The following is a 15,154-nucleotide window of genomic DNA, read 5'->3' on the forward strand; positions in this document are numbered from 1 at the left end:
TTTAATCGTGTGTGCGTTTCAGTTGTGCTGAAATGTTTTCACGGTATCTACAACCAACTTTTTCATTCAACCTGAAACCGTTGCCTATATCACCTGTCTTACTTCTATTTGATCAAAAACATAGCTCCATCTCGTAATCTCCCTCGTACAGAAGTCAGCTGCTTTCACACATTATTACACAGTGTTTTGGGATTACCTTTTTTAATTTTTTGATTTTGCCATTGTGGAAGAACACTAAGGGAAGAAAGGTAAATGCAGTTACACTGATATTTTTCAACAGTTGGAAATTCATTTAAATGCTCTTTTCCTTTTGTTCACATTTACAATTTTCCGATGCTCATTATGAACTGATCACAGCAAAACAGGAAATGTTTCACCTTAAAAATAAGATGACACACGTGACCAATAACAGAAAAAAAGAAAAAGCCTTCCTTCATTTACAATGAATAAATTACAAACAACTGAACAATTTCACAGCAAAAATTTAAAAAAAAAGTTTCACACATTTCTGATGCATATGAAGCTCATTTGAACACCTAGGAATGACTTAAAACAAACTGCATCTGCAAAATTTATAAAATTGTACAGATATGTTTTTAAAGATCACCTCATGTATAATGCTGACTGCCACAAAATTGCACAAAGGGAAGAATGAAAACATTTACACTGCACATATAAAGAGCTTCACCTCACCTGTTCAAAGAATTTTCCGTAACAAGTCTGTAAAGTCAATTCCTCATGTAGTCCCCACATTACGACAGCACCACCATCAATAGAATGGCAAACTTGGTACACTTCCTTATACAATTTTCTAACTGAAATATCTCAGAGAAGTCAATAAAATAATGACTTCCATCTGAGGTTCTATAAAGCCCAAACACAAATTTCTCATCTGGATACTAGCTATTAGTCATCATGATGCAAATAACACTTCAACTGTTCTGTCTCACAATCAATCATTTGACAGTTTTTACCATAATAGTAATAATACTAACAGTAATAAGGCAATTATTAGGGCTAATGCAGTATTGACAATCATTTGTAGCACCAATGACTTACATCAGCTTTAAAGATGGTGCATTTAGATTTTAATAGAGAAGGATGAACAATAACTAGTACCCAAATTAATTTTCAAATTCACTCTAGTTATCAGCTACCAAAGTATGAACACTTTGTAAGAAACAATGGCTCATTTTCCTATAGCAAAAGACCACAATGCAGATAAAATTTTGAAACGTGATCCAATTCTGATAAAACCAAGACACACATACATATAGAAAATGAATGGATCTGCCTTGCCACATTTAAATAAACAAGCTTCCTAGAAATATAATGTGTATTTTTAGCTGGTCCTGATAACCACCACAGTAACGTTCTATGATGATACTGCCCCAAATTAACAAGAATGCCGGGAAAAAACCATAAAACAGAATTATTTTGTGGCCCCCATTTTTACACAAGATCTAGAGCCCTGCAGTCTCCAAGCACATGGGAAGCTCTGTAAGATTAGCAACTACAACACAACACAACACATTACACCCATACATACATAAAAAAAGGTCACCTTAACAAACACAGAGTTACATACACACATAGACACGTACAAGCCAGACTCATTCTTGCGAAGTGTTCATGTGACAAGTTCAAGTTGTCATGTTGTGGCCACCTCCCCAGCAACTGGAGCAAACGTGCTCGGTGACATCCTGTCGCCTTCCTCTCGGGAAGGCTAAACGTATCACAGGTGGTGTCGCTCGAAAGCCGGCGTCCGATAGCATTGCGCACGGGCTGCAGTGGTGAGGAGAAGTCGGTGCAGGCGGCAGGCCACACGGAACGAAGTGCCGCGCACGCCACACCCCTCTACTATTCTCGATGTACCAGCACATACAGTCCGAGACACGCCAGCACAGCTATCTGTAAGCCGAAGGAATCGAGAAAGGTCAGTTTAAGACATTTCATTTGACAAACACATACTGTGTGAACTTTTAAGATTTTTCTCACTTGCTTCCATACATATATAAGCTGTAGTATGTCCTTGTTTCTTCACTTGTTCATTCTTGACTCACCCATGAGTAAAACAAAATTGTGGCTATTTGTGCTCCTCTTTTTGGTGTGCATTCAGTATACCCTGTTACTCCTACTTTGTACTGTTCCCATAACTATGAGCAATATTCTAGGTTGGGTACAAAAAGTATCTTGTCAGCAACCTCCTCTGTGGATTGACTGCGTTTCCCTAGTCCCATGAATCAAACTCTGCCATCTGTTTCATCTGTGACTGAGCCTACGTGATCGTTCCATTTCGAATCCCTATAAAATGTTACATCCACTCCTTTATATTAGCTGATAGATTCCAACTGTGACCCACTGGATAGTATACGAGGTGTCTGAGAAAAGTAATGAGTCTGACAACACTGCAAGCGATCTGCAATGCTGTGTCGTTCTACTTGCATAGACCAGTGTGTTCATCCCTTCCAGATGCTCGTGTTGATCAACTTGAGAGGATTGTCAATGATCGATCAACTTGAGAGGATTGTCAATGACCACAAAAAGTTCAGTTGTGTGCTCATACATGATAAAACCTTTATTTTTTTAGTATGGATCCTGAGACATCTCCTTGACCAAAAAAAGCTTGAGTGAGTAAATCAAAGATCAAAACAATGCTGATTTCATTTTTTACAGTAGGGGTATCATGCTTAAAGAATTTGTTCCTCCAGGAAAACCTGTCAACCACATGTTTTACGAACATATCCTCGAACGGTTCAGGCACTGCAGACAAGTGTGTGCTGCATCACGACAATATCCCATGTCAAACGACCACTTCCCTCACAGAATTTTTGACCTCAAAAAGCATTCCTGTGGTTCCACAGCCCCAATATTCAACTGAACTGAACCCTTGTGACTTATTTATTTTCGCGAAATTGAAAAATGTCTTGAAAGCATGTCATTTTGGAACTCTGGAAAACAGTCAAAAGAATGTGATCAACAGGTTAAAGGTCCAGCCACTTCAAGCCTTTCAGTTGTGTAGCTGCTGAAGGGAACAACGAAGTAGACAATACTGTTGTCTGAAAAAAATAAAGTGACAGACAAAAAGTCGTCTCATTACTTTTCCCACACACCTCGCAGTCATACACTACTCTGATCTCTTTTCCTCGTTCTGTGAAGTGCACGATTTGAAATAATACAAAGATAATATGACTAGACATTTATCGAGCTTATTTTCAGACTATGCTTCATTATATGTAACTGCACAATCTGCAAAAGTCTGAGGTCACTATTAATATTATCTACAAAGTCATTAACAATACAACATATTTCCCTGGAACACACGTGAATTTACTTTATCTGCCTATGACTCTGCATCCAAGTTAACATCCTTGCTACCAAGAAATCTTCAGTCTGGATAAACATTCCATTTCATACCGTGTATGATCATGCTTTCACTAACAAATTTGGTGTAGTACTGACTCAAATGTTTTTTGACTACTGTATACACCGAGAAAGTCTGAAAAAACTTCATTAGTAATACCTGAACTGTACCCGAGTTGTGTGTTTCCTTGTTTCTGGGAACTCTTCTCCTGATGTTGAGACACAGATTATCCTGTTACTATTTCATCAATTTCCTGACATTAGATTGTTGAAGCCGTCTATGAAGGCTCTTCTCAATACCGCTTTTTTAAATTTCCATTAAAAACAAAAAAGGGCAGTGTCATAATTTGGCAACTATCAATTTTAAAATTTAGTTGTCTCAGAATTTGCCACATTGGTTGCTATAGGTTGACACAACCAGATCTCTGTGTTTAAACAGTTCTGAATACTTCTGGGGTGGCCACCATGTATAATGCACAAGTAGCTCAGAAGAATGCAGCTGGGTAAACTCATTGAACACTGCTGATACCTGCAACTTGAAGATCTTCCTAGTCGGTCGTCATATTCAATACAGCCACGATGAGCTTTGAAACTGAAGAACTATTGACAACCTAGCTTCACCATTTCAAACACTCACTCACTCACATAAATGAAACTTCTGGACAGACAAAACAAAGTGCTAGACTGGGACTTGAACCCAGACACTCCAGAAATAGTGTTACATCTGAACTATCCAAGTAGTACACCTTTGAGGGCAGGTCGTGAGACATGCCAGTATAGCTCAATCGGTAAGAATGTTTACTGCTAACGGCAAGTTCTCGGTTCAAGACCACAGGGCTAAAACGCCGGGAAGTTGCAAAGCAGTGCACGCTCTACTACAGAGTGAAGATTCATTCTGATTTCTGTGAAGGTTTTGCCTACTTTCACACAAAACTTCACATTTCTATCTGCCCCCATCGAGAAATCACCACATACACTATTATCATATTTCACTGAAATAACAATGATCTGAAACTAAACAAACAACAATGTGGAACAATAAGGTCACTTGGGTGTGAAGTCCAATACAGTGCTCTCTCTTTTTCACATTCCTCACGTATGACATCACAGTTACTCAGATCCCACAATTACAAGAACATAACAAATTGTGATTATACTGACCTTGAATTTAGGGTATTCGTTCATGTATATTGTGACCATGCCGACATACGGAAGGAATCCACGGGCCCGCCCGACGACGTCCTTCTTGGTCAGCCACATCTGCCCACGGGCGTACAACCCTCGGTCATTCACATTATTGTTATCACCTTTTGTCAGAAACTTTACAGTCCCATTCTCCCTGCCAGGCAACAAGGCATTGGAGCATTAGAGATACAAAAGTACATATCTTAAGTTCATTTACAAATAATTTCACTATGTTGTTATAAAAAGGAGATCCTGTATCATCAAATTTTCAGATCCAAAAACTGAGAAAACAGAGGAGTATACGTTAATGAAACATATCTGAACTACCTTTGTTCTGCTGACGATATTGTATTGTTTTCCTCCAGAGAACATTAATTTTCACTCCTAATGAAAGCATTAACTGAGCAAGTTTAAAAGTATGACAGAAAATAAATTATAAGACTAAAATAATGTATACTGTTCATGACAAAGTAGTTCCGGCTCATATGCCCACACAAAACAAAAACGAAGGGGTACATTATGTGGATCAAGTGGAGGTGGGGTGGGTGGGAGGGCACAAAAGAAGGAAGGAGTAAAGATGAGGGAGGGAGGAATGGATGGGTGGGGTGAAGGTTAAATTTGTCCTCCAAGTCTTTCACAGTGCCATGCCTCTTAAAATCTTCTCAGTTTATGAGTGCATCACATCAAATAAAACACTTGAGCTGTCTACAGTTGTCTCTGAAACTGTCCCATCATCATCAGGAGTAGAAACTACCACCTGCCAGGGCAAGCATATTGTTCAGGTAATGTACGCACAATAGCAGCATCTGGAACCTTTGAGAGGGGCCGAAATGATGTATCGACAGGAAGGCGAGTTGGGCAGCTAATAGTAACTCCGATCTTCTATGAGTCTCTGTTAAAAATGTTGGGGTTTATTCTAATCTCAGCCGCCTCCTTTATAACTGAATACCAAAATGATAATGTATGGCTGCAAGACTCATATTTTCAAATTTTATTCCGTATCTGTTTTCCAGGCAATGAACAGATGGAATTTCAAACAAGACTAGTCACATCATTGTGAGGACGACAAAGTATAAGCTTGATCTTAACATCAAAAACCCACTTGACTGTCAACAACACTCTCGGCATTCAGTTAGATTAGATTAGTACTTGTTCCATAGATCATGAATACGACACTTCGTAATGATGTGGAACGTGTCAGGTTAATAAAAGGTGTCTATACAAGATATTACATTAAACAAAATATTACATGACACTTGGCTTTTTTTGTGGGGGTTGGGGAAATTACCCACTTACTATATCCAAAAATTCATTTAATGAGTAGAAGGCGTTGCCATTAAGAAAATCTTTTAATTTCCTTTTAAATGATATAGGAGTGGGTAGATGTAGCCACGGCAGCAGAATAGTCTGGGAGTTTGTTCAAGGTAAGCAATGTACCAAGCGGGACAGCTTAACTTTTGACAGAACTGACCTGAGAGTCCAATAAGATCCATAGAACAGTTGTTAATTTTTTCCAACCAATAACTGGATGACAGCTGTTGTGACAATGAGTAAAGGTCTTAATTTTTCTCTAGTCCCACAATATCTGCCAATAGAGCACTGCATTAGGCATCTCTCATACGATGCAGTTCAGAACGTCAAGTTAACTACTAGCTGTATCCAGACAAAAGCTAAGCTGCCGAAATCTAATATTAGCCTGTAGGAAACCACAGCTTACTTTTATTATGTCTTGGCACCTGATAGAGGGAATGCCACTGTAGTTCTGAACACCGAGGACCACCATCTGAATGTGCTATATTTATTAGAGCAGGGATGCTCATATTGTGCTCTGCAGAGACCTGGGGCTCCACCAAAATTATAAAATCATAAAGAACAAAGCACATCAAGTCTTGTCACACACTGAGAAAAACAGCTCTTACAAATATCACATCGATGTTCGTTTTATTTAAGTTATTTTTTCTCTCGCTGCACAACAGCTGAAAATGGGCAACAATAACACTAGGATCAAAAACTATAAACAAGATTTAGTTTACACGAGTAGATACATGGTCACTCAGCACTCGTCACTACACACGCGTGCCCCCTCCCTCCCGCCCTTCCCTGCCAAAGTGTGGTTCCAGCCATTACGTCCTGCACCGGCGAGCACTTATGATAATGAAAATGCTGCCAAGTTTAAAACGGGTTCTTGATGAAACAGTAAAAATTATGTTAAACCATGCCCTCTTCACTGCCAATTGTTTCCAGTATTGTGTGAAAGATTATGGGAGCAGACATAAAACACGACTGTTCCACACCAACGTTAGACGGTTATTCAGGGCAAGACCTTAACAAGACTATTTAAACTAAAAGCTCAATTACAAGCTTTTATGACTGACATTTCTTTTAAATTAAAAGAACGTTGGATCGACAAGTTGTCCCTAACGACAAAGTACTTCCTGTACCTCAACGAATCTTAGGAGGTTACAGATGGCAGAGCAAGGGGGTTCCACCATCTCCAGCAGTCAAAAACTTCTTTAAGGCCTCTAGGAGCATGTCCAGAACGCTGTGCTGTTGTGTCTTTTTGCTTCCTACGGTACACTGACATCATCTTCCTCATTTGGCATCATCGTGAAAATGCGTTTCAGCAGTTTGTGAATCGCATGTATGGATCCGTTTCATGATTAAATTCACTGTTGAGATGGGGAGCTACAGCAAGGTATCATTATCGGATGTTCCAGTTGTGCGAAAGATACGAGGCCAGGTTGGTCATTCGGTGCACAGGAAACCAATGCACACTGACTGGTACTTGAATGCAAATAGTTTTCACCATCCTGTAGACAAGAAAGCAGTCCTGAACTCAGGGAAACACAGAGAAAAGATTATTTCGGATGACTGCCTACAGACTGAACTGCAGCACTTGCGGCACATATTCAGAGTAAATATTTACGGCAAGTGGGATAGTGCAAACACTTTCAAATTCCAGCAACGAAGAATGCCCCTGAATTAGCAGAAAAGGCCAAGCCGGCTGCTTTCCTGCTCCACTGTGGGCCAATGAGCAGCAAGATAGGATGTTTGTTGCAGAAACAAGGACTGAAACCACTGTTGTGGCCCACGTACAAGATATGTTACACCCTGTAAAAGACGGCATAGCTGTCCAAGTGCCCAGTGTTTACAGTGTTACCTGCAAAAGCAGTACAGATCTAACTATTTGTACTGTTGCGGAACACGTGACATATTAAATATACGAAGCTTGACAAGTCACTGTCTGGAAAATGGACATTAAGTACAATATAAAAAGATGAGAGTTGTGGTTCTTATGTAATCATATTGGTATTTTATTATAAGGAGACATCCAAAATCATAATATACCGCAACAGTTCTAAGAGAGACCAGGGCTAAAATTCTTTGTAGGGCGTGGAGGCAGGCTTTGGGTACTGGCAAAAGCCAAGACAGATGCTTGACACTTCTAGGTAGGTGGAAGTGACAGTTTCAAATGTGATACTAGCCCTTTGCACCGCCTACACGCTGGGGCTGCTATGAGCTGCCCAACTCATGTTCCTGCACATGCATCACTTCAGACTATCTAGAACGCTCCAGATGTTGCTATCATGTCTATGAATGTGAAACACCGTGTCAGTTCATGTGTTCTATTCGAATTGATGTGGCTTGTAAACCAAGTGGATTTCTTCATTAATAGCTCAGCTACCTAAAACTTCAGGGCTGACATTTAACATCACCACCGAAATCGTTTTTCAGCAAATTGCATACAGTAGCAAGCTGCCAGTGCAAGACAAGTTTAGATTCACAATATACTTACTTCTCATGCAAAATAAGTACACGATGAACAATTGGAATGTCACGGCCCTCGACCTTGAACACGACGATCTCGCCAACACGGACAGGCTCGTCCTGATAATTGGTCAGGAACAGAAGGTCGCCTCGATGGAATGCAGGTTCCATGCTCCCACTGCAAGGGATGAATTTGTGTCACATATATGTTTTTATCTATATTTTCTCCTGAGGGGAAAAAAAGTCAATATGGAATGAAGCTAGCAAATTTTACGATGGGAAATTAAAATTACTTAAGTTAATCCAATGAATTTTGCAGTTTGTGATTTCATTAAAGCTGATTCATGCTGCAAGTGAATGGAACACATCAACAAAGTCTCCGCAAATGGTAAATGATCCAAACTAAATGGCATCTCAAAGTGACAATGTTACATTGCACACTACTGAATGGTGAAATAAATGTTATAAGGCACTAAATGTGTTACACAGATTCAAAATTCAGCCAAGCAATTAAGAAATTGACAACTCAAGTGGTCACATTTAATAAGTAGAAAAAAAAGTAATGCATGTTCTTGCTGGAATTCCTGTGGTAAATTCTACAAAATATAGTAACCCACCAGAATAAAAGCAGCTTTTTAGTACACGATAACTTAAAATTTTTATTTGTTTGAGTAGATATTTATGAATATAAACACGGCAGATCAAACATTTCTTTCCTTTGCATCTTGTTTTCTCTCTACTTGTGAACCGCTAGGAACCTGTATTTTTCCAGTGTTGGCAGCGACTACTTCCCTGAGATCTTGTTGATTACATGAGCTCACAAAAAACTATCCTGTTTACTGATACAAGCATAGTGTTGACTGGATGTAATCCTGAAGGCCTTCAGTCAGTTTCTGATAACACTGAAAAGACTGAGTGGTTTAACAAAAGTTGCCTAATTGTAAATTGTGGAAAAACTGTGTGTATCAACTTCCATTTCATTCCCTCATCCTGCCAAGAAACTATTAACCAAAGTTTAAATAATGGTATAACTGACAATGTTAAGTGCAACAAAGCTTTCGGTCTTTGGGTTCAACAGAATTTAAAACGGCATACACATATACACAACCTATCACAGGAAGTCTGAGCATCATTGTGCTATGGACTAAAAATACTGAAATCTATACAAGTAAACTCACAGTAACAAGCACTTCATATAGAGTTTAACTCGTTGCTCCACTATGGAATCATCATCTTGGGAAATTCAACTAATATATAATAAATATAATATATAGTATATAATACATATAATATTTCAACTACAAAAAATAGCACTGAGGATAATTTGTGGTCTCAAAAAAGATGGAGTCCTGTAAATATCACTTCATAAAACTTCATGTTCTAAACATCTCATGCCTGTTCATCCAAGAAACAAACACATTCACCAGGGAATACCTCATAAGAACAGGAAAACTTAATCCAAACCAAGGATATACACACACATTTTACCAGAGGACAATGAATATCCAGGTCAACTAAGGCGTCCGACCCCACCCATTGGATTTGACCCGTGATGTAAGGGTGTTGTGGTGTGACGTCACGACATCACAGAGTTGACTTTATGAGTTTGCTGTGTTTGTAGATGTAGTTTCGTTGCAGTTGGTGGTGTCCTCTGGTGGCGTGTTTATGGTTCACGTGTATGTGGTGTACTGGGACCATTTTGGTGTTGCTGCATGATCTGTTCAGGTGTCATCTGTGACTGGTCTTTGACAGAAATTGGTTTCAGTTAGTTAAAAATTAAGTTTGTGTTTTGTCAAAGTTATTGTAGTGCTGTTGGCTGTATGTCGCGTGATGAGTTGTTTAATTTAATTTGTTGCTGGTTTTGTTAGATATGGATATGACTGATGAATATAACTCTTCTCATTTATGGGCAGAAACAGGTGACGATACGCTGTCCCTGATAAAATTCTTACAGTTATTTGGGCTGTTGGCTGAAATGAAGCGTGTGTCGGCAGAACATGCGATTGGCTAGAGTTCTGGCATCTCGGACAAGGGACTGCTACAAGTGGCGATGCCTTAGGGACAACCTATAGCGCTTCAAAAGGCGTGGTACCTGGTTCGAAAGGTCTAGGTCAGGCATGTGAGAGATAGTGTTAATGACATATTATTTTTGTTATAGATCCTCCAATAGGTTTTGTGCACATGACATTGGTGTGAGTGAGAGGACAGTTTATGACTGGTTTTCATTTTGTAGGGAAGTTTGTTCTGAATATATTAAGTACAGGGGTAAGTTGGGTGGGCCTAGGGTGGTCGTGGAGGTTGAAGAGTTGCAGTTTGTGAAGAGGAAGCATGGTAGGGTAAGTCTCCGGTTGGTTTATGGGTGTGGGGGGCTGCTGTATCAGGGGGTAGTTTTTCTGAGAGTGTTTTTAGGGTTTAAGAGGGGCGAATGAAAAGGGAATTGGTGGGATTAATTGAGGAGTTTATAGAGGAGGGTAGCACAGTAGTTTGCAATGCTTTTTCATCTTACAGGGGTTTGAGCCAGAGGGGGTATGATCATTTAGTTGTTAACCATAGATTAGAATGTAAGAATTATGAGACTGGGGCATGTACAAGTATGACAGGTTTTTTTTTTTTGGGGGGGGGGGGGGGGGGGCAGTTAAGTCAGTTATTTGGAGGGGGAAGAGGCACTCTTCTAACCTTCAGTGTCATTTAGATGAGTACTGTTGGCGGAAGAGCGTCCTTGGGGATTATTGCATTTTTTGGGGTTTTTAAGGTCTATTAGTAAAATGTATAGGCCGAAGGTGGTTGGTTAAGGATGTGTTGTGAGGGGGAGGGGGGGGGGGGGGCTGCAGCTCAGGTGGTGGGGAGAGGGGGTGTAGTTGTTGGTAATGTTTGTGTAGGTAGGTAGGTAGGTGGGTGGGTGGGTGGTTGTTATATGTTTATGTTGTGGAGGATCTGTTTTGTTGCAGCTGTTCTTGAGTTGTAGCGTGTGATTGAGAGTTGTTTATTGTTTGGTTTTTATTTGTTGATGGATCTTTGATTTTGGGGGAGAGGGTGGAGGTTGGGTGGGAGGGGGGTTGGTAGGTTGTGGGTGGGTTGGGACATGGTGTGTGTGTGTGTGTGTGTGTGTGTGTGTGTGTGTGTGTGTGTGTGTGTGTGTGTGTGTGTGTGGTGTGTGTGTTTTTGGGGCTGGGGCTGTGTGTGATTGTGGTGTCTGACCTAGGGTGTAGTGCCGGAACTCTTTTGTGGTAAGTAGTAGTTTTTTGCGTGTATTTTTCGTGTGCTATGATGGTTGGTGGGGTATTTCTGTGTTGTTTGGTCGGCGGTATTTTCTGTGTGTGTAGGTGGTTTATGTTTTGGTATTGGCACTTGGGGTTGATTTAGATATCTTTGGAGAAGTACTTGATTTAAATTTTTTGGTATCATTAGTTATTTTTGAGCTTTATAGGTAATGGGAAGTGTTTGATTTCAATATGTTCTCATAGATACGTGTGTTTTGGTATCATGAGCTGCTGCTGACCTATATAGGTGAAGGGAGGTGTCCGATTCTAATGTGCGGTTGTAGCTATGATTTTTTGATATTGTCAGCTGCTGTCGACTGATATAGGTCAAAATTTGGGAATTTTGTGTTAATCGATTTATGTCATCGTTTTGCAAGGTTTGGGATGGTGGTGTGTTTGTGTATTTAGTTTGTCCCCACCCAAAAACCCCCAGTTTCCCATGCTTGTCCTGTTAGTTTGATTATATTTTTGGAGGACGATGTTTATGTTGGTTTTTCGATCTATTTTCATGGTTGTTGTCATGTTTATATAATGGCGTCATAGGCGCCATACTGGAGTCATGGTGAATGGTCGTTCCCACAATATTTGTGACATCATGGGTCAGAGCAGACGGGTTTAATCAGACGCTTCACTAATTCGAAACATCCACCAAATCTTTTCGGGGACAAAAATCATACCAAACATCTATAATTCACCTTGGTGTCATACCACACAATAAGATTGTAGATCAAAAACTTGCTCCACATCACGTTTTTAAAAATAAACTAATGGCATTTCCAACAAATCATTGCTTCTATTTGGTACAAGAATTCTTGGAAGTGAAAAATTAAGAATTTGTTAATTAAATATTACAAACTAAATGCAAGCTGAGTTGTCAAACAAGAAACTTCTGCTTCCTTTGGGAAACACTGTGATGGAGTGTAGAACATTTGCAGGTAAAACAGTAGCCTACAATTCTACAGCATACACGTACATTTCAGTTACACTTCTCACAAGTTTAACACTTCTTATGCATGTAAACCTTTTATTAGTAGTAAATGTCATTGTCTGTGCATTCTTAATGGTAAATTTAATGTATTTTTGAATGTTATTTTCCTCCCGTTTTATTTCCAGTGATCATTTTCATCATTTCTGCATTTCAATGAATCTTTGTGTAAATTCAAGAGTGGCACTATTTGCCTACATATTTCTTGGTTGCTCATATTCATTACTTGTATACTCTGTGTGTTACTACATTCATTAATTAGCATGTTTTCTGTTTCCATTCTCACTGTGTAATTTTTAGAGAGAACAATGTTCTGAAAATGCTTCTTTCTTAATTAAAATTAACTTGGCTTATATTATGCGTACTTTTTGTACAATATTTAATCCACAAGATAAATAAAAAAATACATATACATTCCAACACCTTTCTCCTATTATGCACTTACCCTAATCTATGTAGGCCTTGCCAGATTGGCATGGTGTTTTTTAAACTCATCTGCAAACCCACGTCATCTTCCACTGATCCAAGAAGAGTTAAAAGTCTTTGCACATTACTTGAAGATAGTACTTCCATAGATTCTGATTAAATATGTCAAAATATTGCCCAAATACACGCAAGAGTGCCCGGGAGTTTAGTAGCACACTACCCCGTTCATCTTCTGATGGACATGATTATTTCTTGTTAACGCTGTGCAATATGTCAATGAGGGATAACCATTTTCCTTGAATGCAGGCTGTGTGCCTCAGTGCCTTTGGCAGATCATCTGCACAAAGACGCAATCTGTGAGTGGAACATAAGCATTCAAAGAACACACAAAGCTAGGGAAGGGTGACAGCCACATTACACCTCCAAAACTGATCAGAAGGCATAAGTAAAGAGTAAATTCTATGCTTCGACAGCCTATCAACTTTCTACCCAATTTAATGTCTGGTTGCAGTACACTGACATCTTTTTCCACTTACGTAGTGAATCTACTATTATATAATAATGTAAAATTTGCAACAACCATTTCTTGTCTGTTGGGCTGTATATCCATATGCCTTTTAATTCAACAACTGCTGACTCAAATGTAGTTTCCAAAATGCCAGTCTTCTAGCAACACCTACATATACAACATATGGTGCTGAGTGCAATGTGCTTGTAACAAACGTATTTTGACCATCATTTGGCTAACTACTGAAAACAACAAAAGACTACTGCACTCCCTGAGGTTTATAAATAACTGGGAGTTACAAAACTCTCTTTAGAGCAACAAATAAACAATTCAGCGATGTTCCCATTTGAGTAATGTTTGCCCGTGCAGCTATGTTGCATCAATGACAAAGCCATTAGAGATGATCAATATTAGTCTGACAACAACAATTACAGAAAAAGAGATTCGAGTCACAGCCAAGCATTCACTTTTGCTGTACAAGATAGGTATGTGTAACAGCATATTTCGCTACTGCGTAAAAGATGATAAATAAAAAAAGTTACAATACTGTGATGTCAATTACTCACACAAAGCAGTCAATGCTTAAAGAAATAATACAATAGTTTTACGTGGGCATTAGCTCACTTTCCCTCTACACCAATCCCACTGCTTATACAATATTCAAACACACATACAGTGAGAAACGCTTATAACATTACTGCTGCTATAAGCGCACACCCAAACCAGTAAAGAGCAGGCAAATTATTACGATCAAAATTTTTCCATTAAGTTCTTTTTAAACATTAGTTTGCCTTCGAGTGTTTCCAGTAACGAAGTGTAATATTTCATACGTAATACATATTAAGCTGAAGATACTAACACGATAGCACCTCGCACTGACACTACTTCAGACGCCTAAGCGAGCAAAACTGGCGTCTCCTGCTTTTATACTGACCTACAAAATTATCTATGTCTCTGCAGAAAAAGTAAATTATTATCACTTCAGTCACAATCACTTGATAGGCAGTGTTATTCACTAACAAATCATCAGAACACTTGAGAAGGTGCCAAATACTGACCTTAGTACGACTACTATTGGACTTTCACTGCCTGTAACAACCATAAGACCTTTCCATATCATAAGCGCCGACGATACTATCATTCCGAAACTCAGGACTTGGTAGAGGAACTGAAAAAGAGTATTCGAATTAATAGTGAAAAGCTATAAACATATGCACGATTCATGGTACACATATGTAATATGTTTCATTGAGTTCAGCGTTTAAAAAACATACCTGGCGCTTGTTCATACGCGCCACCTCGTCAAACATACTGGCAAACATTTTTGCGTCTTGGTTTTACAGGAAGTTTCCGTAAATTTCAAATGCTATCGAGCCATAAACAAAAATATCGTTCGTACACGTCAGTCCCTCGCCGATCGCCACAACATTCAAGCCGCTGTGCTGCCAACATAACTCACCACCTGTACAGAAATGTTGGCAATGGAAATGCAAATCATTGACCTCAACAATAAATATTGTTTTGGAGATTACCAGAGGTACATTTCCGTTGTCCTACAGTGCTACATATGATTTACAGCATATGCTCTACTCAGCATATGAAAGTTGAAAAAGCTGTTTGCCATGTGAAAAATGTTTTAATGGCAGTCAGTATGTCCAC

General features: G+C 39.2%; 1 protein-coding gene across 1 annotated transcript; it reads right to left on the minus strand.

The window, feature by feature from the left end:
- Window positions 1-267: 267 nt before the first annotated feature.
- LOC124552458 (signal peptidase complex catalytic subunit SEC11A) lies at window positions 268-14,938 on the minus strand. Its single transcript, XM_047126734.1, has 5 exons — window positions 14,770-14,938; window positions 14,554-14,663; window positions 8,345-8,494; window positions 4,525-4,702; window positions 268-1,911 (listed from the first exon to the last, which is right to left on the minus strand). The coding sequence occupies exons 1-5, from the start codon at window positions 14,815-14,817 to the stop codon at window positions 1,861-1,863; spliced, it is 537 nt and encodes a 178-aa protein (XP_046982690.1). The 5' UTR covers window positions 14,818-14,938; the 3' UTR covers window positions 268-1,860.
- Between the last annotated feature and the right edge of the window lie 216 nt (window positions 14,939-15,154).

The sequence above is a fragment of the Schistocerca americana genome, chromosome 10, assembly GCF_021461395.2.
Source record: "Schistocerca americana isolate TAMUIC-IGC-003095 chromosome 10, iqSchAmer2.1, whole genome shotgun sequence".
Classification (NCBI taxonomy): domain Eukaryota; kingdom Metazoa; phylum Arthropoda; class Insecta; order Orthoptera; family Acrididae; genus Schistocerca; species Schistocerca americana.